Source organism: Atractosteus spatula, chromosome 3 (genome assembly GCF_055471065.1).
Source record: "Atractosteus spatula isolate fAtrSpa1 chromosome 3, fAtrSpa1.hap1, whole genome shotgun sequence".
Lineage (NCBI taxonomy): Eukaryota > Metazoa > Chordata > Actinopteri > Semionotiformes > Lepisosteidae > Atractosteus > Atractosteus spatula.
Window position 1 is genome coordinate 67,997,755 of NC_142708.1, and position 24,630 is coordinate 68,022,384.

Genomic DNA, 24,630 nt, shown 5'->3' on the forward strand with positions numbered 1-24,630 from the left:
CACATGGGCGCCATTTGATCTGGGATCTTAGGATCTCGTCCAGTCCCAAAGCCTCAATAAATCCGGGTCAGGAAACTGGCTTCGGCAACACAACTGGGCAGCTTGCTCCAGACACCCGCCACTCTGTGTGTGAAGTGAAGAAGCTCCTGCACCTCCCAGGGCTCACTGCATTCTGCTTGTAGTCCCCTGGGTGGGGTTCATTTTAAAAGTCCCGTTTAACAAGATCATATTACCACGGTATCCCATTTTATCAGGATCAACAGAAACAAGCACCTTCCGAAATGCTGTGCCACATAGCATTTAGGCCAGTGTGGTGGCTCCTATATTTTTGGGAACATCTGGAATTGGCTGTTTGTCTTGTCAATTTCGTTACCTCTGCCGAGGGTGGGAAGCCAGCAGCACTCTGGCTGGTTAAGGCCCACTCTGCCCCCCGCAGGGCCCCCCAGTCATTACGTGCAGCGGTCAGCCCCTCTTCTCCGAGATCGAAGGAGTGACGCAGCCTGAGTGCAGACGTGACGGACACTGAAGGGCTGTGCTGTGGATTGATGGCGTCAACTCTGACAGTTTCCATGGCGAAACATTATTAGCTCGGTTTACTTTGGTTTACTGAGCACAAATCCTTTCATCGGTGCTAGTGCTACAGCGCTTTTCCGTGCATGTTAACGGAGGGCTGTGTGATTGTAATTCCTACTGACGATCAGTGCTCTGTAAGGGATTAATAGTGCAGTGGGTTGGGGCGTGCCGTGCAGCGCAGGCTGTACAGACTCTGTGGCATGCTTGGCTTGCTGTTGACCAGGGTTCGAACACGGTCTCTTCGGCCCAGCGTCCAACAGCGCCCGCCTGCGCGGGAGTCCCGGAGGAGTGACGTCACCAGTCTCATCTCTTGCGGCGGTCTCAGAACCCGGGTTTGCTCAGGGCCTGGTCTTCTTCATGTTGGTCTAGATCACAATCTCTTGGACTTCTGCTGATTTTGAGTCCTGGTGCACATGGCAAACTACTGTCCGGGCTTAAGTAAACAGATTGCCAAGCTCCTCTGCCTTGATTCAAGTGCGCCTTTTAAATCATGAAGTGTCACCAGACCTCGGGAATATATGGAGTGTGTCCCTGTATTTAAACCATGAAGTGTCACCAGACCTCAGGAATATATAGAGTGTGTCCCTGTATTTAAACCATGAAGTGTCACCAGACCTCGGGAATATATACAGTGTGTCCATATCATGTGTTAGGTCTGTTTTCATTGGTTTTGATCTAATTAGTAGATCTGCTGGTCTCCCTCTGCTCAGACCTGCACCTCTGGGCTGTTTTAGGGCTCCCCACTCGTCCCATTGCCACAGCACCCGGAGGAGGCTGAAGACGTCCCCCCATGGCCGACCCCGAGCCTCCGCCGACCCCGAGGCTGTCCTCTGGGAAGTCGAAGAGGACGTCGTCGTCCAGGAGCCGCTCGTCCAAAGCCAGGTCCGCCCCGGCGACCCCTGACGCCAGCGGAGCCCTGCAGGAGGGGCTGGAGCCGGGGCCGAGAGGTGCGCATTGGAGGCGGCGGTCCGGACACCCCCAGGGAGCAGCGCCAGCACCGCGCCGCTTGGCAGGAGCGTCCCGCTGCTCCCCTCATCTCTCCTCTGACACCCAGTCTGAGGGTGAGCAGCCCTGTAGGTGTCTCTGTAACCCTGCACCTTTCTCTTCCAGATGAACGGGACCAGGAGACTCAAGAGCAGGGCGCAGAGCCTGACAGCAAGTCTCAGACACCCATACTGGAGCCCGACCTGGTATTTGTTTTTAATGATCTATTTGTGATTCATAGAGACACTAATATCTCGCAGATCTGCATTAGGACTCCTAAGGCATTCAGAGCTGGGTCATCAAAATCCCGTCCTCGACAGTTGTTCTGTGGATGAGACATCAGACCGAGGTCCCGCTGTGGACTCTGCAGGAGTCATTTGATAGAAATGCATTTATATGTTCCTCTTTTTAGAAGTGTTTAAAGCAAATAATTAACAAAGAAAAGGCAGTGTTGCCTTCCAACTCTACCAGGGTAAACTGCTGTTTACCTCCCCAACACAGAAGCTCCTATTTAAGAAGCGTGTGTCCCTGAGCGGCCTGACGGAGGACATGTGGACGGAGGAGAATGACCAGGCCCTGGACGGCTTCATCCATAACCCCTCCCTGACCACCCTCGTCGTGTACCTGGACCCCTTCGCGGGGCTCAAGGTGGAGTACGCCGTGCCAGCACAGGTGGGTTTCCCGCGCCGCCTCGTTCTCCCTCTCGGGACTCCTTATGTCATCAGCCGCGTCGCACCTGCGCTGGGGGGCCAAATCCGGCTGAAAGCGAACCTCTTCCAAGGGCCTGATGATTTAAGGAGACCTACAAAATCCTCTTGACCTTATTGACCTCAAGGAATTTAAAAACATGATCTAGTGTCTTAGAAATTGATAATAATAATGGTGGTAGCATTTTTCATTATAGTATTATGATTATATGTCATTTATTATTATTATTATTATTAATATTGGGTAGGTTATATGGGGGTGAATGCATATAATTTACAGGATTGTGAAATGTCTTCATGTTCAAACTACAAAAACAGCATGAAATGTCAGGAATAAGTGTCCTGGAGGGACAACCGTAACTGTAAGCACTCTTGTCAGCTGTGAGTGGCGGCTGGGTGCAGGTCTTGCTTTGCTCTGTGGACAGAGACGCTGCATGACATCAGCAGTGCTTGACTGGTGTCTCCCCTTCTCTCCCCTAACTTGCCGTTTTCAGCCGACAGACCAGATATGCTACTTCATCCGGAGGGAGGGCGCTCCGCTGACGGAGGAGCTCTTTGAGTCGACAGTGCAGTTTGGCACGGCCAGGGGGGGCCACACCGAGAGCCTGCTGCGGCTCATGAACGGGGTGTACGCCCCCCAGGTCTTCAGCAGCTCCGCCTGGCCCGAGAGCATCAGGAACAACTTCTCGGCGCACATGCATCGCTTCCTGGCCAGCCTCACAGGTCACCGCTGTCCTCTCTGCGCCCAGCGGGCAGTGCTCTCGCGCCGCTCTGCTGCCCTGCACGCCCAGGGTTTCGGCTCGAACTGCCGACGGGCTTTGCTTGCTCTTGAAGTGGGTGCCGCGTGCAGGGCGGTGCCCTCTGTCCTCTGCCTGTCCTCGGGCCGAGCCCAGAGCTGGCCAGTCAGCTGTGGGGTTGTACAGAGGAGGGATGGAACTAGCATTATCTTATGTCCTTCAACGTCTTGCCCGTTTTTCCTTGTTTCCAACTTTCTTTCACATCCTTTCCTTCTTTCCCCTCACGAGTTCATTTTCTCTCTTTTATTTCATCCTCGTTTCTTTCTCTCTCTCTTATATTTCATCCTCTTTTCTTTCTCTTTCTCTTATAAGGCACTGCCTAGGTCTTGAACCCGAGTCTGGCTGCTTGCATTAAGCACCATGGGAATTGAAGACCTTGAGGGTCTAAAGCATAAGCACCTTTTCAGGGAGCTTTAAATAGCACTCTGATTGCATCAGGAGCCCCAGCAGATCAGTTGGAGATGCAGTTTTGAATATGGAAATGTGAGCGTCTCCGCTGAGCTGCGGCAGAACACCCTGCAGCAGGAGTGAGGTTACGCCACTCTGGGCCTCTCGGCCTCCCCCTGCCTCCCTGGCGGAGACCACCTCCTCTCCTCCTTCGGCTGCCTGGTGAAATCCATCCCTCGGAAGCGTGGAATTAGAATGCGGAAAGGGTCCGCTCACAGCAAAGGTTCTGAAATCTTCCCGTGCAGCTGCTACCTTTGTGATGGCATCTAGTTTTCTGAATACGTGTCTGGATCACCTTCAGTTTTTCTTGTGTTATACTTGGGATTGCTTATTGCCTTAACGGAATAACTATGAACTCCAAAACTTCTGTCTTCATCCGCTATGCGCAATGCACTTAAACCCAGTAGATGTGTTGGATCCGAATGACGGCGACAGAGGGGCGGAATGTGCCGAGGGTGTTTGCCGTGACTCTCCTAGCTGAGGGAGCGGCAGTCTAGCTGCTCACCCCCCCCCCTCACTACAGCCAGGACTGAGCCAGGGAGCTGCTGGAAGGGTGTAGATGGTGGAGGGGGGCATTCGAGAGAGAGATAAGAGGTGGGAAGACCTGGGTATGAGACTTATATATGCAGGCAAGCAGACATGTGTGAGATTAGGATCTCGCCTTCCTCCCAAATAAACTCCATTAGGCACCTTATGAGGAACACAGCTACAGGAAAATGCAAAAAGCTTCCTCTGGGCACTGGGCTGTGCGGAGCCTCCTGGAGGGAAGGTGGTAAAAAAGATTATCTGCTCCTGTTCCAGATGCCAGATTCAAGCTGGAAGGGCACACAGTCCTCTACATCCCCATGGAGGCCCTCAGGCTGAAGCCAGAAGTAGCTGCCAAGGACAAGGAACTGGTTCAGAGGCTGGAGAGTGAGTGCCGGGACCTGTGTTTCCCACAGAGGTCTGGACAGGCAGGCGCAGGGCAGGAATCGTAAAGGCAACAGATTGCATTTATTTGCCATGCCTAGTTTCTAATAGGATTCCTAAACTAGCTCCCTTTTTAGATTTATCTGTTCTGTGTGACATTTAGAGGTTTATTCTTAAAGGGCAAGTAATGGTGAGTAAAGAGTGAGTAATGGCTTAATCAATGGGACATTGTGGTGATACAGGATGTTTTAGTACTGTGCTCATATAAAAACCACTACTGTAAAAAGTACCTTACTCCTCCAGCCATTATCACACCCTCAGCTCATCTCTCATTATCTGAGCTTGTTTCTTTGGAGTGGAAAGCAATACCACACAGGACTGGTTAGGATAGGGCATGGGCACCAGGATCAGGGGTAGATCCTGCCCAGGTCTGTTCTCTGACAGATAACAGTTGCTATAGTGAAATACCACCCAGTGCAGTGCAATACCAACCTGCACCTGTCGGTCCAGACTGTCACAAAGTATCTCTTAAGATATGAACTCTGTCTGAAACATGTTTAGTCATTATTTCATTGCTGAACTGTCTTGTTTGTCAACGGTTCTTTTTCTCATTTAGTTGACATGCCATTCATCCTTGCAAATTGTTGAGCTGAGTGCTTATGAAATACCTCATTACAGAGAGTAAATCAGTTTTCAACTATAACATCTTAGCTCCCATATGAGACAGATGAAAAAAAGGGAGATGTTTTATGGCAGTAAGCATGTTGGAAGTCATTCCCTAGACAAGATATCACATATCTGGATGTACAGTATCTGTAGAATTACTCAACTGATTACAGTACAGCTGGGCTGAACAGTCAGGGTGAAATATGGCACCTGCTGCACTGGGGACTCGAACATGTCACCCTGTGCTCAGACTTGTCCTGTCTCTGTTCCTCTACAATAGCGGCAATGATCCACTGGACCCGTCAGATTAAGGAGGTGCTGAGCGCCCAGGAGGCGGTGGAGACGGGGGACAGCTCGGGGCCCCTGGAGGAGATAGAGTTCTGGAGGAGCCGCTGTGCTGACCTGTCTGGGATTAGCCAGCAGCTGGACAAGCCAGGGGTCCAGCACATCCAGGCCATTCTGCAGATCTCCAAGTCCTCCTACGTCACACCCTTCCGCAAGCTCTCCAAGCAGATCCAGGTGTGGAAAAGGCGCAGGTCGCATTACCCACTGTCCCACAGAAACTCCCCTTAATCACATACTGTACGTCCAGTTCCTTGGACTTCATTGCTTTTGCAGACATAGTCCTTATAAACCCAGAATGCAAATTGGAGAATTAATCTCAGACAGGCTGGGCATCCAGCAGAACTAATGGCCTTGCCTCTGGCACTGGAAGAGCAGAAGTAATATATTAAGTCACATCTATATCCAGGGCTGGCCACAGGTCTCCACCACTGCTGGATGGATTTCAGTTGTCCAGGTGTGCCTCAGTGACTCCTGGGACTTGCTGCAGAGACTCCAGTGATTCAGTTGCTGTTGTCTCTGCTGTAGGACACTATGAAGCTCAGAATGAGTTCCACAGCAAGGTGCTCGAGAGGTCACAGATCTTCTTTCTCCCTGTGTGGCACAGGGGTTGTACAGTAGCAAGCAATATTTAATTCCTGGAAAAACTGGAAAAACATAACATGAAATAAAAGGTGATTCCAAATGAAAGAGTAACAACAATAAAAAAAGCAAGATTACTCTCGGACTTTCCCCTTCCCTGTCTTCAGGACAGCTCCCTCCAGGCCCAGTCCAACCTGTCCTTCCTCTCCATCCTGGCGGAGCCCTGCGAGGAGCTGTCCCGGCTGAAGCCCCGGGAGATCCCGGACAAGCTGCCCCACCTGCTCAGCCTCATCCGCATCATCTGGGTCAACTCCGTCCACTACAACACGCGGGAGAGGCTCACCTCCCTGTTCCGCAAGGTACCGGCCATGCTCCGAGCACGTTTGTGTCACCGCCATCTTCTGAAGTACGTTTCCGAAATGCCTCATCTGTCAGCCCAGGGCGCTCTTTGCTCCATCTCCTCAGCTGCAGAGAGCACTAGTCCCCAGTGCAGCACAAGCTGTGCGTATTGAAAGGTATAGGTCAGCAGCTGAGACTAAGCTCGAGTTTTCATGGCACCTGCATGCAGCTGCCATCTAGTGGACTGAAATTAGACACACTGCCTAAAATTTTTAATTGGCCGTCCTGCTGGCGGTAGCCTGTGTTCAGGAAGGCTTGCCCTAGCAAAGTGGGTTTCGAAGAAAGACTCCAAAGGAAGACAGATCAGAAGAGATCTGAGAGGCCATATGACTGAGAGCGGGATTCCCAGATGGCAGTGGATAGTGAGTACAAGCAGCCACTATGAGGCGCTGCTCTAGCGCAACTCCTATAATTTGCCAATCTAAAATCAGATCGTTGATCTTTGTTGAGAATGTTTCAGATACCCAATAATAAACCATTTAGTAATCTAACTCCTCTCCAATTAATCTGCAACGATGACCTAAGCTTCCCTTATTTTAAGATTATTATTAGTCTTTTTCTGCGCATTGGTTTTGTACTGGCAGGGAGGCCTACATAAGGATGCAAAGCCACTATAAAGGTGGCCAGGGAACAGTGCTGGGCATCACAGACAGGAGTCTTCTGTCCAGATCTGGGTCTTCCAAGTTTATATCCAGCGTTACCTCTTGGCCAGGGCACAGGGAGCTTATCTTTGTGTAATGTTAGAACTAAAAATGAATTACGCTTGGTATTATTTTGTCTTATAATACTACCACTGCCTCGCATCACTTTGTTAGATTTAAGCAAGAGAGAGAGGCTGTCTTTGCAGTTTTTTTCTGATCCGCTCTACTACATCAGGACAAAAAGGAAGATGATTAATGAAGTGCGGCACTTATGTTTTCTTAATACATGTAATTTGCAGGAGCCTTAACCCACCATGGCTACGCTATTAGCTTCCAGCAGGCGGGAAGCAGATTGCAAGTTGTTAGGTGCTTAGATGTGTCAGATAGTTAATAGGTTTCGGAGCAACTTAAGAGAAGCTCTCCAGCTTTTAAGAGTGCCAATTTCTGCCCATTGGAAAAGAATACATGGAAAGAGCAAGCCTCATTATATTACATTTTGTCATTTGTTTCTGTCAGTTTCATTTGTCATTTGCCATTCATTGCATGCTAACTAAAGCTGAGCATTTCTCCTCGTTCAGTCTCACAGTCTCAGGTGCTCTCGCCACGGAGGACAATGGTGTCTTTCAGTGGCATGGATTTGATTCGTTCCTGCAGGAATGAAATTAGTTGCTGGCGTAACTGGAAAATCAATACGTCTGGAAAGACCAGAGCAGCTTGCGGTGCTCGATTTTCACTTTTAGGACTTTGCTGCTAATTTTTAATCATGGGCATTTGCATTGTGTAGGCAGGCACTGCTGAGCTCTGCCCGTCTGCTGTGCTGTCCCCCTGGGGGTCTCTCCCTCCCTCTCTCTCTGCTCTCACTTGAGAAAGAAAGTCATGTTTGGTTTAATATCATTTTTAATCACACCGCTGGAAGGCATTGAATTCACTGCAGTGAATTTCCTTTCTGAGCGTTGTTGTCCTTGTTATTATTATTATCATTATTATTATCTTGCCTGCAGTGTCTTTCTCCGAGTGCTTTTCTGTGTGCATATTTGATATTACCAACGCCATCTGGTGTTGATTTTGGATCTGAAGTCAAAAGAATATTCCAAGGAGGAAGCCAAGCCTGGCTCGGCTTCTCTGCGTTCATTCATGTTCATGAAAATTACATTACGTCCGTCCTCAGAAGGAGATCTGACATGTGATACATTGATTCTGACAGAGATGCCTAGATTGAAAGTGCAGATGAAAGGCTTTTAAAAGCTTAAAAAGTTTCAGCAGGCCATGTGTTTGTTCTTAATTTTTTCTTCCCCAAAAACAAAAAACATAAAAAAAGCCACATTAATTCAATATTTTTCACATTTATTTCTTTTTGCCTTTAGCCTTATTTGGGATTTGATTTACTTATCTGCAGTATTTAATTACACTCCCTGTTTGTTTGTGTTTTTAACTAATAACTCAAGTCGCCCGAGCCTTGATGAAAGCAGGACCGGATCGTGCTAAAGTAAAAGGGTCTAGTGAGTGGTGTCCACAGGTAAACATGTATATTTAAACCAGGAAAGGATGTTACCATGGATGTTAAAATAATACAAGTTTTTTTTTATCAAGTACTGTATTACAACAGCAAAAGAAGAGTCTAAGACAAGTAAAGGACTTTAGAGATGATAATGAGAAACACTCCTACAATAAAGGGAATGTTTTGCTCAGGTGTTTGCTAAGGAAGAAAGCCTAGACTGAGAAAAGTCACTGTTCTATCTTCAAAAGTAGAATACAAGAGGCAGAGGTGTTACAAGAACTAGAAGACAAACGAATCTCCTGGGACAGATAGTATTTTTAATCATAGTACTAAAAACAGTATGTACCAAATATGGTATTGTACCAGATGTACTTAACAGTGAAACACAAACCGATGCAAGCTGGAATTATGAGAAAGTGCATTTTAAGCTGAAATATAAAGATGAAGTATGCTTGTTTAAGGGTGGTGGAAATCTGGAGCAAGGTACCCAGCCATGCTGTTGAAGCCACAACCCTGGACTCTTTTGAGAAGTGGCTGGGGGAGAGCCTCTGAGCAATTAGCTTCTCACAAGGTTCAGCTTCTACAAGATGGGCGGGCCAAGTAGATTTCTCTCATTTGCAGTCTTTCTTTCAAAGGTTATTCTGTCATCTGTATTATCCTCACCTTTATAAGTCATCTGCCAGATGAATGTCTTCCCATGATTGCTCCTTGACCTCTTGTCTTCAGCTCTCACACGTCCTTGCTCTGAGACTTCAGACTTCTTGATTTCATACCGCTAGATTTCCACAAGTCTCTCTGTCCTTTTCTGTCTCTTGTGTTTCCTTAGTCCACCAATGATCCATCCCCACTGCAGTTTTAGTGTCTTCACTCTTACAGTGATGTCAGTTTTCTCCAGCCAATACATCTGTTTCTTCCTCTGTCACGTCTTGTAATCCAAAGTGCACATCTTTCCAGCTGTCTTTGAGTCGTCTGTAGCTTCTGTATCCTTTATACTTCCTTGTTCCTTTTCTCCAAGATAGAGCCCTCCTGTTGAAGAGTATAAGACAGGCTGCAAACGAGAGGAGGCCTGTCAGTCTATCTTGCTCAGTTCTTAGCCAGTAGGTTATTGATCTTAGGGTCTCAAGAGGCAACACACAATTGCCTGAGGCATCCCAGGGAATCTGCTTCAACACGGCTATACGGTTTGTTGCAGATACCCACTGTTCTGCGCTATGAGTGCTTCTTGATCACATGCAGGGGCTTAGCCAGAGCTCTGGCAGGGGTGGTGGTTGCCCATTTTAGACGTTATCTAAAATCCCATAAGTGTGTTACATTTTCCAGAAAAATAAAGTGTAAGCATAGGAAACAATTACGATGTGTCTTTAACATTTTTTAAGAGTGTACATGTATTCTGGATTGTAAATGTTCTGTTTTGATAAATATTGTAGATTGTTCACATTCAGCAAAAGTGAGATGAAAGCTGAGCGAGATTTTGGCTTTGGCTTAAGTGTCAATTCTGCTGTCTCTCCCATAGTGTAAAACAGAGGTTACCAGTGCAACTGCTACAGAGAACAGTAGCACACTTTTTAGCAGCACATTCTATTTTAGAAAGCAAAAAATATTATTTAAAAAATGCCTCCCCCATAGGTGTCCCTGTCACCAAAATATAAAATCCTGGCTACTGCACTGATCACATGGTAAGTTTGGCGAGTTAACCAGTAATTACACCCCCTGTTCCCTCTCGAGCTGACGCAATTATTCCTTTGCTGTTCCAGATGAGCAACGAGATCATCCGGCTGTGCTGCAGGGAGATCTCGCTGGACAGGATATTCGAGGGCTACGTCCTGTCCAGCAGGCAGACCCTCAACGACTGCATCCAGTGCTGTCTGGCCTGGAAAGAGCACTACCTCCACACCTCTCAGCTGCACCATAGGTAGAGGGGACCTTTCTCTTTTGCTCCTTTCTCTTGTCCTGTCTTACTGCCTAACTACAGTAGGAGCAAAAGTTGGTTTACATTCCAGGAATATGTTTCACCTAAACTGCTGTTGTTGGTGGCTGGAGTGGGTTTTGACATAAGCATGAATTAAAGCAAAACTTCAACCGACCTCGATGCAAGGATAACCTTGAACTTTAAAGCTTTAAGTCCTGGGTTGAACAGTTTTGGACACCCTGTGGATCCTAGTATTGATTTAATGTAGGTAGATGATTATTCATATCTGGTTGTTTCAGAGTGCACAAATATTCCATATTTTGTCAGAACCTGAAAATGGACAGTTTAATCAATCTAGTAACAGGAGGTGGATCTGTATTAAAAGTCACCCAGCAAGAATCCCCAGACCCAAGCTTACTGCTTTTACTTTCACAAAGGGATACAGGCTAAGGTGCTGCACAAGCTCTTAAAAAAAAGCACCCTGTGTGGAAGGACTCTGGTGAGACTCCCATTGCAGTCCGATTTCTGCCAGTTTTTGTGGTTTTGTCGATCAGCCTCCCATTACCAAGCTGAAAATCCACTCCACAGTTTCTGAGCTGAGCTACATGTAGGTCTTGTACAGATGGAGCGCCAGGCTCTGGATACTTCAGTTGTGACTGTGCTTGCACATACAATATTAAACATCATCAATGCTTTTCTGCTTCACCCCTGGAGTTTGTGCCAGAGCTGGTGCAGCTGCAAAGCCTGAAACAGATCGCATCTTCTACTGTACCTGCTATGAGGCTTTTCTGTTCCTTTTGGAAAGAATAGTGTTAAACTTTTTTTCAAGCAGTAAAAAATACAGCAAATTTTTAAAATATACAGTGAAAATAGCCAGCGAAAGGCTTTCAGAGTCTCGTTGATGGGTAGTCCGGCGCCGCCAGGTCAATCAATATCACATCTGTAATGTCTTAAACAAGCGGGAGCAGAGCCGCAGTGTCACGAGGCGATGCTGTGATTAATGGCATCAGCAGAGCGGCCTGGCTGTGCCTTTTCATTCTGCTGGCGACCTGTTTTCTCTTCTCTGTTTGCAGACGTTATTTAATTACCCAGTTAATGAAATTAGCTTTTGAAATCAATGCGTTCAAGAGAAGTCCCTGGTACATTTAACACCTTGTACTCCAGGACCTTGTAACGGTGCCTATTTACTTCAAGTAGCAGCTGACAAATTGCTGGGCCAATTGAACTGGAATGGATGCAGCTGGCCTTGCCCAGAGTCTGGCTAATTCTGGGAACTGTAGAAAACCAGCAACACGACTGTGAAGACAGTTTTGTTCCCATTCCAAGTTAAACTAAACTTTGTGGAAGAGATCTTGCACCTGCAGCTTCTATTCTTTGAAACCGTATTGCAGACAAGTTCGTTTTGTGTTGCCTGAGTTTAAGAGACTTGCCAGACGTATGAGGTAGTTATTGGAGTAATTAAAAACGTGTTTTTTCTGGGGATGATTGGGAAGGCTACAGGCAGACACTGGGAGCGTTGCTCATTGGAAACAGAGCAGCTCTTCCCTGGCCCCTGAGAAAGGGAGGTAGTCCAGCCTTTTCTGGAAACTCAGTGCAGCTGGGACGTTTTTACTTGGGACGGCAAACTTCTGCTCTTTAAATCGATGGTCTACAACCATCCCTGAAAGCTGGACACTGGGCTTCCCAGGTGACACAGAGCTCACAGGACTTTGCCTTCATGTTGTGCACCAACGATTTCCATTGAGCGACAAATTTCACAGCAGGTTTTCCAAGCATCTACATGACAAAGGTCAAATAGCAGAAGGGCTTTTAAACTGTTTCAGAAACGAGTAAACTGCATGTTAATTGATTTGTCTGGCCCTCCAGAGTCTACTTGTTAATTGATTAATGAGACCTGCTGGGTAGTGAAAGGTGAAAAGAATGGGACTGATCAACAATAGTTCTCTCTGCTAAGAGAGCGGTCACTACACAGTGTAGAAAGAGGTGGGAAATCACAGCCTCTGACCATTGATACTGACTTGACAATTTCCTGATAATTGATAATAATTATCATTCTGTCGTGATTTACGACACCACATTGTAATACAGAACAGTAAGAATGGTATTCAATAGCAATGTGATAAAACTGAATCGTAATCCAGGTTTTGTTGGCCTTCCAAAGGGTTAAAGATCACCACTGTCTTTACTCATAACATAATTAATAATTAAAAATCATATTGCTTATAATATATATAATATGTTCTACTGTCAACTACCACATTACTTGTAACAACAGCAAATTCACAGGTTTATTGTTAGGAAGCTGACAGTCTTTTTGTCGCAGGTGCTGCACACACACTTCTTATTGAGCAGACACGACACGGGAAATGTCATTATGTTATTGATCAACATTAGTCATTAATAGAGTTGACCAACAGGGATGTAGCTGTGCTGTGAAAGTCACAGTCCAGTGGTGTGAGGGCACTGCTGAAAGCAGAGCAGCACAAGCTGTGCATCTGAGACTCCTGCTTTGAGCCAAGTGCAGGCGCTGTCCCTTGGGAGTCTGGACAAGCTCATGCTTTTTCATGGGTCTCTGAGCCCCTACAATTTGAGCAGTACATGGATTTTGTAGCTATAAAGCTGTTGTGATAAGCAATCAGCAATTCCTGGGTGGAAAATAATCAGCTATTCTCAATCATTTTTAATAAAAGATTAGAAATGGTCCAATTAAAACTTCAAACCCTGGCCTACTTTGCTTTTGGCATTCCATAAATTAATCCTGCTTACAGACTGATGAGCGGTGTGTTTGCACAGGTACTCAAAGACAGGCTGGGTTCTGGACCAGACCAGTGTCTTCGCCCAGGTGGACGCATTTGTGCAGCGCTGTAAAGACTTGCTAGAGGTAGGTTCTGTCTTTTGGTAGGTTCTGACATTCAGAATCCGTTGTTTTGACATTAAGCTGGCCAACTGTGATGTATGAAATCTGGTACAGAACATCAGTATTCAAAAATATACAGTATGATTTTGTCATTGTAAAACTCACTCACATGAGTAATAGATACACAAGTTTGTGGTCAGTATATTTTCAACAGCAACCCCTAGGTGCTGTATTTTCAATTAAAAATTGCTTCAGGCCATATGTATACCTATTCCAGGCGTCACAAACACAAAAAAAGCAGTGTAACGGCGCTAAAAAGGGTTTTTGGCTGCATAGTAAAATTCACACATCTATTGGACCTGACCACTCAGAGGTACAGTTCATACATACAGAATCATTCCTGTATGTGGTTTTCATTTTAGTTACTCTGACCTAATGCATGTGCCTCAATGCAGCTAGTATTTCCATGGTCTTTAGCAACCACACAGCCAGGACCTGAGCTTTCTGAGGAACTGTGTACCAGGCCCTGGTGAGCCCCAGTCCAGTAAAGTCTTATTGGTCACTTTATGTCATCTGTTTCAGAAGATTGGGAATGCTTGAAATGTATTGGTCAGTTAATTAAGGCAACTCTGGTTCTCGACTGCTGAAGTTTTTTCAGATTTGAGTTTCATAAATCTCATAACTACTTCATTTAACAATTCATGTGTCATAATAAATTGTTCCGTGTCTTCAGAATTGGATGTAATAATATTTATGTGTCAAACCAGTTGCACTGGGACTCCCCAGGACTGGGGTTGGAGATGCTGCCCCATCTCCTTTATTCCTCTCTGTTCTCTTCCTTCCTTCCCACGTCCCTGCAGGTCTGTGAGTGCCAGCAGCACTTTGCCCGCAGGGAGGATGGGACCCAGACACCGCTGCCATGTTTCGGGGGCTGGCAGGGACCGGAGATCGCCCGCAGCCTGCTTGAGATCGAGGGCACCTTCGAGAAGAGCCTGCAGATTCTGCACTCTGTCAAGAAGGGCATCCTGGACGTCAAGAACACCTCCTGGCATGACGACTACAACAGGTCAGCCTGCAGGAAGCAGAGAGTGAGGCTCGGAGGGGCAGGAGACCTCTCTGTGTCCACTCCAGTGGACAAACACCATTGTATCAGGGTCTGGTACTCACTCCGCCACATGCCTGGACATTGTCTTTGAATCAGTCAAGACTGAAATTCTCTTTCTGAAATTGATTGGGCATTGAACCGCTGCAGCAGTCTGTTACTGGAGCTGCTGGGAGGGGTTTCTTAAACCATTGTAGTGGGATTTGGCATTGCCATTGCTGTTTGAAAGCAGACTTTTTTGCCATTTTGTATTATAATCAGGGAAAGAGTGACTAAGTGCGACAAGAAGGAAAAGTTGCACAAGAGTGAAACTGCCAGGCAATTCGATTCATGTGAACCAAGTCACTCAGCCCAAAACACTTTGAACTCAACCGTGAAACAACAGCTGATCCTTCAGTAAAGGTCCAGACAGTATTTTTATGTGTGTGATCTGCTGACCACCTGACAGGGAAAGAAAGGCCTGTCTTCTATTCCAGTTCAAGGCCTGGAGGTCAAGTCCAAGCTTGGGCCGACGCGCTAATTGCACAATCACTTTGCCCCTGACAGAGGAGTGATCTGTAGAGAGTAAAGCCACCCCTTAAGCACTGACTTTGTGAGAGGAGCTCAGGGCCAACTCGGTGGTCTGAGTTAACCCGGGCCGCGTGCGTGCGTTTGTTTACCACCACAGGTTCCGCGCCGGCGTGAAGGACCTGGAGGTGATGACGCAGAACCTGATCACCACGGCGTTCGAGACAGTCAGCACCGTGGAGCAGGGCGTGGAGCTGCTGGACGTCTTCCAGCACCTGTCCACACGAGAGGTCAGACAGCACCTCAGGACCTGAACCTGGAATCACTTTAATCTCAGCTGAGTCGGAATTATTATTAGATACTCAGACCATCAGGCAGCAGTGTGGAGTAGAGTCGTGGGCTCTGGGAAACTGGGAAGATGTGGGTAAAAATCCTCTTAAGGGTGCTGATGATGTACCCTTGAGCAAGGCACTTCACTCAAGTTGCTCCTTGATTGCTGGTTCAAAGGGCATCTTAAGGCAGCATACATTCCCCCTCACAAATGTGCATTGAGCACTGACCTATCAAGGCTTACATTAACACCTCTACCCCCCCAAATCCCCTAGAAAATTTGATTCCACCCCACAATGACATCTAACCTTTTTTCCCTTCCACCCTTCTCCTCCAGGCCATCAAGCGAACCATAGACAGGAAGACGGTGGACATGTACACACTGTTCAACGAGGAAATGAACCTGGTCAACAAGGAGCTGAGCCACAAGGCCTTGCACCTGCCGGCACACATGCCACAGCAGGCCGGGCAGGCGCACTGGGCAAGAGCCCTGCGTCGCCGCATCGACAGGCCCATGGAGGTGAGCCTGCTGCCCGCACGCGGGCAGCTCGATCTGACTCGCGTCTTCTTGTATTCATTCCTGGCTAAAGGTTAAAAAACCTTTGGCATCTTCAGTCTCAGACAGGCTACTTTAAAGCTCTCTTTGAGAGGACATAGGCTAAAGGAACATCCTTATAGTGAGAATTACCCTCACTGAGCTCATGCTCTGGAAGAGCGTCTCTGTCAAGCCCTGCAGTTTTTGCTGTTCTCAAAAAAACAATGAGCAGGTCATCAAGTGCAGGGCTCCAACATGCAAGAATACACAGAGTATATCTACCGCACAGCAGCAAGCACAGGAGTGGACACAAATGCCCTACTTTCTGGAGCCTCTTACGTGATGCAGGGCCTGACGCAGACACTCACGCACGTGGCCTTTTGTTTTTCCCTTCCCCTGGCCGTTGCGCTCAGGTGCTGCAGCGGGCGCACTTTGTGCCGCAGATCGGCAGCGGCGAGGAGGCTCGCACGGCCTACCTGCAGCTGGCGCAGACGCTGGACGAGCTGGTGAGGAGGATGTTCAGTGAGTGGAGCCAGAGTATTGACCGGCACAGCCTGAAGAGACTGGACTCCCCCCTCATGAGCCGCTGCCAGGAGAGAGCCGGCATGCTGGACCTCAACTTTGACAAGTCAGGGGCTCGAGCTTGTTAAACTCTCACTGCCTCATGCCACTTTCTCTCTCTGGGTTTCTCTCTGTGTGCTATGCAAGCAAGACCTATTGGTGTGACATGTTACACAGGTACGGCTAAAGCAGTTGTGCAAAACAGAATATTATTAATGAGCATTAACAGTTTGCACAATATGTTGCAGTACAATACAGAGGTGTACAATATAATACAGTACTGTACAGCACCTTGCTCAGGACCGTGAGGGAGTTCCTCCCTCCCTGTTGTGCAGCTGCGCAGTGGCAAGTCTAGTCCTCTTTCTTTCTGTGTGGAGGAGCTGACAGCCTGTGTGTCCATCAGGCTGTGACAGCAGAAGGGCACGGTGCTGGCAGTCCAGCTGTGTGCTTGTCCTGTTGTCCTGAGTCAGACAGGTGTAGAAAAGGCTCTTGAGCCAGATGGGGTCACTTAATGTCAGTCCAGATCCTGGGGAAATCCTCAGCTCTCAGTTTGGGCCTCCTGCAGCGCAGCACTGCTGTTTTTCAACATCTTGTTACAGATGTTGTTGGGCCCACAGGCTTTCCTGAGCTTGAAGCCCTGGGGCTTGATTTGCGTTTGTTCTGGGGTTACTGGTACTGTACTTCCGGAGGGGCTCTGCTAAACTTTAATAGCTGTTTCTAGTTTGTGGAGGGTTTGGAGGACAGTCCTCGTGTTCTACCTCTCAGGTCTTTGTCATCATATATATATGATATAGGTTTTTGTAAATCATTTAGCCAGATGTTGCTCTTTTGGTTGGCTAGTCATTTTTACTAGCTAGAAGGGTTAAGCTGTTGCCAGTGTGCCCAGAAGGCATTTTCTTTGATAGATTCCTCAGTCACACATGAACCTGCTTTGTTTCCTCCCGAGAAGCTGTTGTGCTCCTCCGGGCTGTAGTAGTAGCTTGGCTGAGTGGTCTCCCCGTCTGGCTCCCTGTATTTCTGCTTTGACAGTACTCTCAATCTTCCCCAGCTAGTCTTGTACTCACTGACAAACCATTTTTCTTTTTGTTGCGTTTTGTTTTTTTGGTGAGGTTAGGTTATCTAAAAGCTGTTTCTTGACTTGAAACTGTGATGTAGGAGAGGCCAAATTATCTTGGGAGATGCTAGAAAGTTCTTACTGAAAGCATAGGTTCACATACTTTTTCCGACAAAGACATTTAATGTTGGATCATTTTGATCAATAATTGAATGAAAAAGTATATCCTTCTGTGTGTTACTTGTTTTATTGGGTTCGCATTATCTATTTTTATAACTTAGATGAAGATCTGATGCCATTTTAGGTCAAATCTATGCAGAAATTCAGAAAATTTGAAAGGGTTCACAAACTTTCTAGCACCACTGTAACTTGTGGTCATTAGAGATCCCGGTCTGTGCTTGAAGGAGAATGGATATTGACTCTAGTGCCTTGTTTTAATTTCTGTTGCCTCTTTTTCCATCTGACATTACCTACTTTTCTTCCTTTCTTTTAACTCCCTTCTTTCCCATCTGATTTACTGTTCGCCCAGCTCACCAAACTGCATTGACTATTGGACATTGTCAAAACATCCCTTTTACATCATTGTCACTTCTGCAGTGTATCACCAACACGGTATAGCTGTAGTGGCCACTTTGTTGGGCTGGAAATATTACATCGGTAACCATAAAATATTCTACAAACTTGAACTTTAAAAAAAAAAAACATTTGCACTTAGCCAAGTATGTGAGCTGGTGTTCCCCCAAGAGGGAGCTGTACGTGTGAGGGGACAGCAGATTGTGTCTCCGTGTCAAACGGTTTTGTCCCTGAGCGTGACCGCTGTTGTGCACTGTGGCTCCAGGACCCTCCTGAAGATGTTTCGGGAGATCCACTACTGGGAGCGGCTGCTGTTCGAGATCCCCCACTACGTGTCGGAGGTGTGCCAGCGCAGCGAGGACCTGCGCAGCCTGATGGAGAACGTGCTGCTCGTGGTCCGCGACTACAACAGGTGAGGTTTCCCGCTGCCTGTCCTGGCTGGCCGAGTTCCACTCCTGACCCCCAAAGACTGACGCATATGCTGCAAAAAACTCCCACACAGGATCAGCCTTTCGTAGCATTTATCTCCCGCACACCTGTTTGGTCAGGTGTGTAGATAGTTGTACTGTTCTGTGATAAAGCTAAACAAATTCAAATCTGTTTTTTTTTCCACTTTGGATTTCTGTAATAGTCTGTGTGCTGTATTATGCATGTATCTGTTGCCCTCAGGATCATCGAGGCGCTGTCCCAGGAGGAGCTGGGACTGTTCCGCGAGCGGATCCGCTTCCTGGATAAGAAGATCCAGCCCGGGCTGTCCAAGCTCCTCTGGTCCTCCAAAGGGGCGTCCAGCTACTTTATCAATGACTGCCGGCTGCATGCCAGCAAGGTAGGAGGGAGAAAAATAATCAGAGCGAGGGCCCTCACTCCCGGACCTAATCCCAGCTTCCCAGCCTTCCAAATAAATGTGCTAGCTCTGTCACTGTTGGAGTCTTGTCCTTGTACAAAAAGAGACAGCATGTAAGGTAGCATCTATCCCCATTCTCGATGGCCACAGGCTCATCTAGCTTTCATTCCACTCCCAGTCTTAACTTACTTAATTGAGCTAAGGATTCTAATCACCTGTATTCTGAAGTCTTAATCATTTACTAATTGAAAATTAAATATTAAACCTGCAAGATGACTGTCGAGAGCTGTTCTCCATCCCAAATGTACAATAACCTTATATTTACAAGTGGTGGTGTTGCTGGTTTTGCTGTGTCCTGTTTAAGAGGGTCTTAAGACAAATGATGAGGAGTGCAGGGAAAGGTTCTCTCAAGTGTTTGGGGGCCACCGGGGCTGGAGAATTTCAGAGCTTTGTGCTCCAGAGTAGAATTTCTTCCCAGAAGACTGAGACAAAGTCGCAAATTAAATAAAGTGTGGAAAGCCAAAATAAAATGAGTGTTTTCCACCTGAACAAAATTTAGGGATTTAAAATCAGTTCTTTTTGGAGGATGATGAAATTGAGCCAGCCGTGATCTAGAGCACAGTGCTTGAATGTTGTCCTGTTAGTATTAAAAATAGGATGCACAAAGAGAATGAGGTATAAAGTAAAGCCTGTGATATGAGGGACTTGTGAAGAGGTTATGGCTGTTTTTCTCTTTTCTTGCTCTCCAGCTGCAGCTAATCGTGGATGAGTACAAGGCTGCCAACCTGCTGGTGTCGCGTGCTGCCCGCCAGATCAGCGAGCTGCTGCTGGTGCGCATTGACGGCAAGCGCATCTACCGGGACCTGGAGTTCGAGGGCGACCAGCTCGCCCATCAGGACAGCCAGCAGCAGCGCCTGATCACTCTCCACCAGGAGATTGTGGCCATCATGGCCCGTGTCTACGAAACGTTCCGCACAGATGGACCTGAGGTGCCTCCTGCCTGCCTCCTCTTCTCCTTTCTCTCACCCCCCCTCTCTTCTCTCCTTTATCTCCTCTGTGCCACTATCTGCCCCCTCTCTTTCTCTCCCTTCAGAAAGGACAGAACTTCTCCTACTGCCCAGGTAGTAGGAAGCTCTCTGCCTCGTCTGCTAGAGACCTGCTGGGAACTTCAGGTTCTTCCTACTATTGCCTACCTTCCAGTTCAGGGTTGTGGGACTTAAGGGCTTTCCTATCCTGGCAGCAATGGGCACAAGTAGGAGTACAACCTGAGCAGAACATCAGTTCACCTCAGGGCACACATACACTCACACCAGGGCCAATGTTCTCAGAAGCCAATTAACCTACCTACCATTATGTCTTTGGACTGTGGGAGGAAACTGGAGCATCTGGAGGAAACCCACACGAACATGGTAAAAACATACAAACTCCACTTACTGTATATTGCACCCCAGGTCAAGAACTGAACCCAGGTCCCCAGTGTTGCCAGGAGACAGCAGTGCTCACCACTGCGCTACCACGCAACCCTGTTGCTCTTCAATCTCCTATTCTTCTCCTCTCACCCAAGTATCCTTTTTTTTCCCTTTCTGTTTCTCTTTGTCTCCCTGTGTCCCGCCTGTGTCTTTTGACCCCTCTCTTCCCTCCCCACAGGTGCAGCAGCACTGGGTGAACTACACAGATAAGATGGACCGCATGGTGGAGGAGGCCTTCCGCCTCAATGTGAAGTGGTCCCTGCAGGAGCTCTCCAAGGCCATCAATGGGGACAGCAAGACCTCACCTAACCCCCTCTTCAGGGTACTGGTGATACTGCACCAAGAGGCACCAGGCTCCACAGCACAGGTACTGTGACATACTGCAACACACAGCACGGCCAGTCCCAAGGTACTCTCTACAGTGATGAAGCATATTCTACAATCCTTCAACAAAAGCCACCATGTGAAACTAAGGGTGGGGCCTGATTCTGTTAACTGTTCAAAGAATGATGACCAAGTTATTTCGGAGTCGTTGAAAAGTGTCTAGAAATGGCTCTGGTTAGAGACAGAATCCCTTTAGTCTTAAACAGTGGAAGCTACTAGGAGACCTGACAAGTATCCAAAATTGTGAAGGCCGAAGAAAGTAAACCCAACAGACAACTTCATTTGAACATAATAAAAAGAGTCTCCAAATGAGATTAAGCTGCGCAACTAACTTGAACCAGAACGAACATGTGACACATCAACTAGATAACAGAAGAACAAACTAGTCATGTGCATTTTAGAATGAGAATATAAGACTTTACTTTGCACACAAGGTGGCATGTGTGTGAGAAAACCTGCCCATCCATGTTTTTGAAGCTGATACCTGAAGAAACGCTACCCTCTAGACAGGCTGAACAGAGCTCCTCTCGTCATAAGCGTTTAGTGTTCTAGTGTATGTTCATACATAAAATTGTGTTTTTCCATGTGTGTTTGCAGGTGGAGTTCTCTCCCACTCTCCAGAAACTGGCTAACATCGTCACCAACATCGGCAGCCAGCTGATCAGCACCATCTCCGTTTTCAAGCGGCTGCCCGACCTGCTGACCAGGCGTCGGTCCCACCGTGAGCACATCCACTCCATCATTGGTGAGCATCCAACCAAGAGACGTGGAGAGCTGCCGGGTACCCAGCTTAGAGGCCCTCTGGGTACCCGAGACTCTGCCACCCCCAGATTAGAGACCCTCTGGATACCCAGGACTCTGCCACCCCCAGCGTAGAGACCCTCTAGGTACCCGGGACTGTGCCACCCCCAGCATAGAGACCTTCTGGGTACCCAGAACTCTGCCACTCCCAGATTAGAGACCTTCTGGGTACCCAGGACTCTGCCACCCCCAGCATAGAGACCTTCTGGGTACCCAGGACACTGCCACCCCCAGCACAGAGACCTTCTGGGTACCCAGGACACTGCCACCCTCAGCATAGAGACCTTCTGGGTACCCAGGACTCTGCCACCCTCAGCGCAGAGACACTCTGGGTACCCAGGACTCTGCCACCCTCAGCATAGAGACCTTCTGGGTACCCAGGACTCTGCCACCCCCAGCGCAGAGACCCTCTGGGTACCCAGGACTCTGCCACCCCCAGCATAGAGACCTTCTGGGTACCCGGGACTCTGCCACCCCCCAGTGAAGAAACCCTCTGGGTACCCGGGACTCTGCCACCCCCCAGTGCAGAGACCCTCTGGGTACCCGGGACTCTGCCACCCCCCAGTGCAGAGACCCTCTGGGTACCCGGGACTCTGCCACCGCCAGTGTAAACCTTTTTCAAAACTAAATTTCAAACAAAAAAAAGATTGACCCTACTGCATGTATCCATCTGCAAAACATTCCCAGCTCCCAACTTCAGAGACAAGGTTGCAGAAATGAGTGTTCAAAGCCTGTGTCTTAGCAGGTTTATTTCAGCAGAATATTAACTGGCTCCTGCCAGGACGAGCAAGCATCCAATAAGCTGACAAAAGTCATCATTATCTAATACAGTAAGTATAGTTTAACGAACAACATTTATCATGCATTAAAAATCTTTAATTAATACAGCTGGAATGGAGAGTGCCTGTAATTATGTGTACGACTGTACATTCATTGCTTTTAGATGTGGTTCCCTGATAGAATGTACTGTAGCTGTTTTATCTGGGGATATGTAGAGTGCTAGTGCCTCCAAGGCATTCGCGTCGTTCAGCTCCTGCAGACAAAGCAGAGTTTTTGTTTTCCCGGAGTTTTATCTGTTGTTAAGAGCAGCAGCCCGGGCTTGCGTCAGCAGATGTTTCAGGCTGATAATGGCCGTGCATCTCCGCTCCCAGCATCCAGTTCACGAGAATCCTCCAGCTGACACAGGTCACCCAAGTAACTCTTGTGAGCAAGGACAACATCCACACGTTACAGAGCTAGGACAACATCCACGCGTTACAGAGCTAGGACAACGTCCACGCGTTACAGAGCAAGGACAATATCCACATGCTACAGAGCAAGGACAACGTCAACACGTTACAGAGCAAGAGCAATATCCACACGCTACAGAGCTAGGATAATAAACACATTGCATTTCTATATAATCTTTGCACAGTATATCTTTATCAGTATGTATTAAGGAGCACTGGAGATCCTACACACAGAGGAAAAGTGGTCTGCAGCTGCAACATGTTCTTGACTTCTTGTTTATCCAATCTGGCTTCCAAGAAAGGCGAAGGAATCATGTCTGTGGTTTCAGTTTTCTTTTAACTCTCTGCTTCTCACAGTGCTCCATTTTGCCTTTTTCATTAGATGAGCTTTGGCAGCTACAGTAATTCACTAAATCATCTTAATTACCATTTACGTGTATGGATGAGCTCTCACTAGGATTAGAAGAGATGTCTCTGCAAAATATGTGCTATTCGATTCCCAGTTGTTGTTCTGCATGGTGAATTGGCGAATGGTGAAGGTGCAGGTGTGAGGTTACTGCTGGCACCGGAGGCAGTTGCTCCTTTCGGCAACACACCTGACCAGCTCCCTTTCACACAGTTGAGTGCTGTCTAAGGAGGCAAAACCTGTTCTAGGACCGACAGGATGTTCAGTTAATAAATGGGAGCATGCAAATCTGTCCCTGACAAAGCAGGAATAACTTCTTTGATATAGAGGATCATTCAAATGTATGTAAACGTGCCTTAACAAAAAAAGCATCAACCCAATCACCTTATCTTAACATATGCACATAGTGATTAAATAGGTTGTTTTTCGGAAATACTAGTCAAATAGAATTTGGAACCACGATTAGAGCCTGTTTTTGTATTTCCATTAAGCAGGACATTACTGCTTCACTTAGGTCATGCCAAGTCCTGTTCAGTGCCCCAGACAAAAACGTTGTCCGACTGATGGCGTTGTCAGAATGTTTACAAGAAGCGAATGGAAAAGGCTTGTCAGAGAAATTACAGTTGTGCGCAGTGAATGAGTGCAATGCCTGGAATGCATGCCATACGTGCAAGTGTTAAAGGAAAAAATCCAAACCCCAATATACAGAGAGGCACTGAAAATGCAACAAATGCTCATGGTGCAAATACTCATAGGTTGTGTTTTAAGGCCCTTCAGTATATAGCACAGTCATTTTTTCAACAATGTGATTATTTTTAGAACAGAAGTGTGCAAGTGTGAAATGTCATTGCTCACCTGCTGCTCCTGGGCAGTGAGCAGGACAGCCCAGTGGCAGAGCTTGGGAGAGGGAGCTGAGGCTTGCAGACCCTGTCAGCGTGAACATTTTAGACAGCAATGTGTTAATAAGACATACTGTCCTGTCTGAGCTTTGTAATCAGTTCCAAATGTCTGGAGTGAAAAGGAGAGGTGGTGTCCTTTGCACTGCAAATGGTTTCCGGTCAGGTCTGAGGTCTGATCCAGCGATACTGCAAATGGGTTATGGTCAGGTCTGTTGAATTTGATGAAAATTGCAGGGCATACTTACAGTATTAGAAATTATTCATATGCTGTACTTAGGCAATATTATTATAACCAGGGGAAATTAATTTAAATACTTTTGTTAAATTAGGTATGTTAGATGGTGTTCTTTTTGGGTTGAAATCCTGGAGAAGGGTCTCCTTTGATCCCACTGAGCCCCATCTGTCCCCCAGAGCGCGACGAGGAGATCAGGAAAATCCAGGCTCAGATTGCGTCTGGCATGTCTGCCAACGCCGGCCACCTCCAGACCTACCTGAAGACCTGGGACACCTACCGCGAGATCTGGGAGATCAACAAGGACTCCTTCATCCGGCGGTACCAGCGGCTCAACCCACCCGTGTCCTCCTTCGACGCCGACATCGCCAGGTGAGGCCGTGTGCCATGTGC

General features: G+C 47.4%; 1 protein-coding gene across 1 annotated transcript in view; it reads left to right on the forward strand.

The window, feature by feature from the left end:
• The first annotated feature begins 1,363 nt into the window (after positions 1-1,363).
• dnah2 (dynein, axonemal, heavy chain 2) overlaps positions 1,364-24,630 on the forward strand; it is an 89,012-nt gene continuing 65,745 nt past the window's right edge. The window contains exons 1-19 of the mRNA XM_088910071.1: positions 1,364-1,520; positions 1,684-1,763; positions 2,059-2,229; positions 2,759-2,987; positions 4,310-4,420; positions 5,364-5,602; positions 6,175-6,366; positions 10,300-10,457; positions 13,248-13,335; positions 14,172-14,377; positions 15,081-15,210; positions 15,588-15,770; positions 16,199-16,413; positions 18,239-18,385; positions 18,643-18,799; positions 19,567-19,806; positions 20,465-20,653; positions 21,268-21,415; positions 24,417-24,609. Coding sequence (XP_088766197.1) covers positions 1,364-1,520; positions 1,684-1,763; positions 2,059-2,229; positions 2,759-2,987; positions 4,310-4,420; positions 5,364-5,602; positions 6,175-6,366; positions 10,300-10,457; positions 13,248-13,335; positions 14,172-14,377; positions 15,081-15,210; positions 15,588-15,770; positions 16,199-16,413; positions 18,239-18,385; positions 18,643-18,799; positions 19,567-19,806; positions 20,465-20,653; positions 21,268-21,415; positions 24,417-24,609 — 3,233 coding nt within the window. The remainder of the gene's footprint in view (positions 1,521-1,683; positions 1,764-2,058; positions 2,230-2,758; positions 2,988-4,309; positions 4,421-5,363; positions 5,603-6,174; positions 6,367-10,299; positions 10,458-13,247; positions 13,336-14,171; positions 14,378-15,080; positions 15,211-15,587; positions 15,771-16,198; positions 16,414-18,238; positions 18,386-18,642; positions 18,800-19,566; positions 19,807-20,464; positions 20,654-21,267; positions 21,416-24,416; positions 24,610-24,630) is intronic.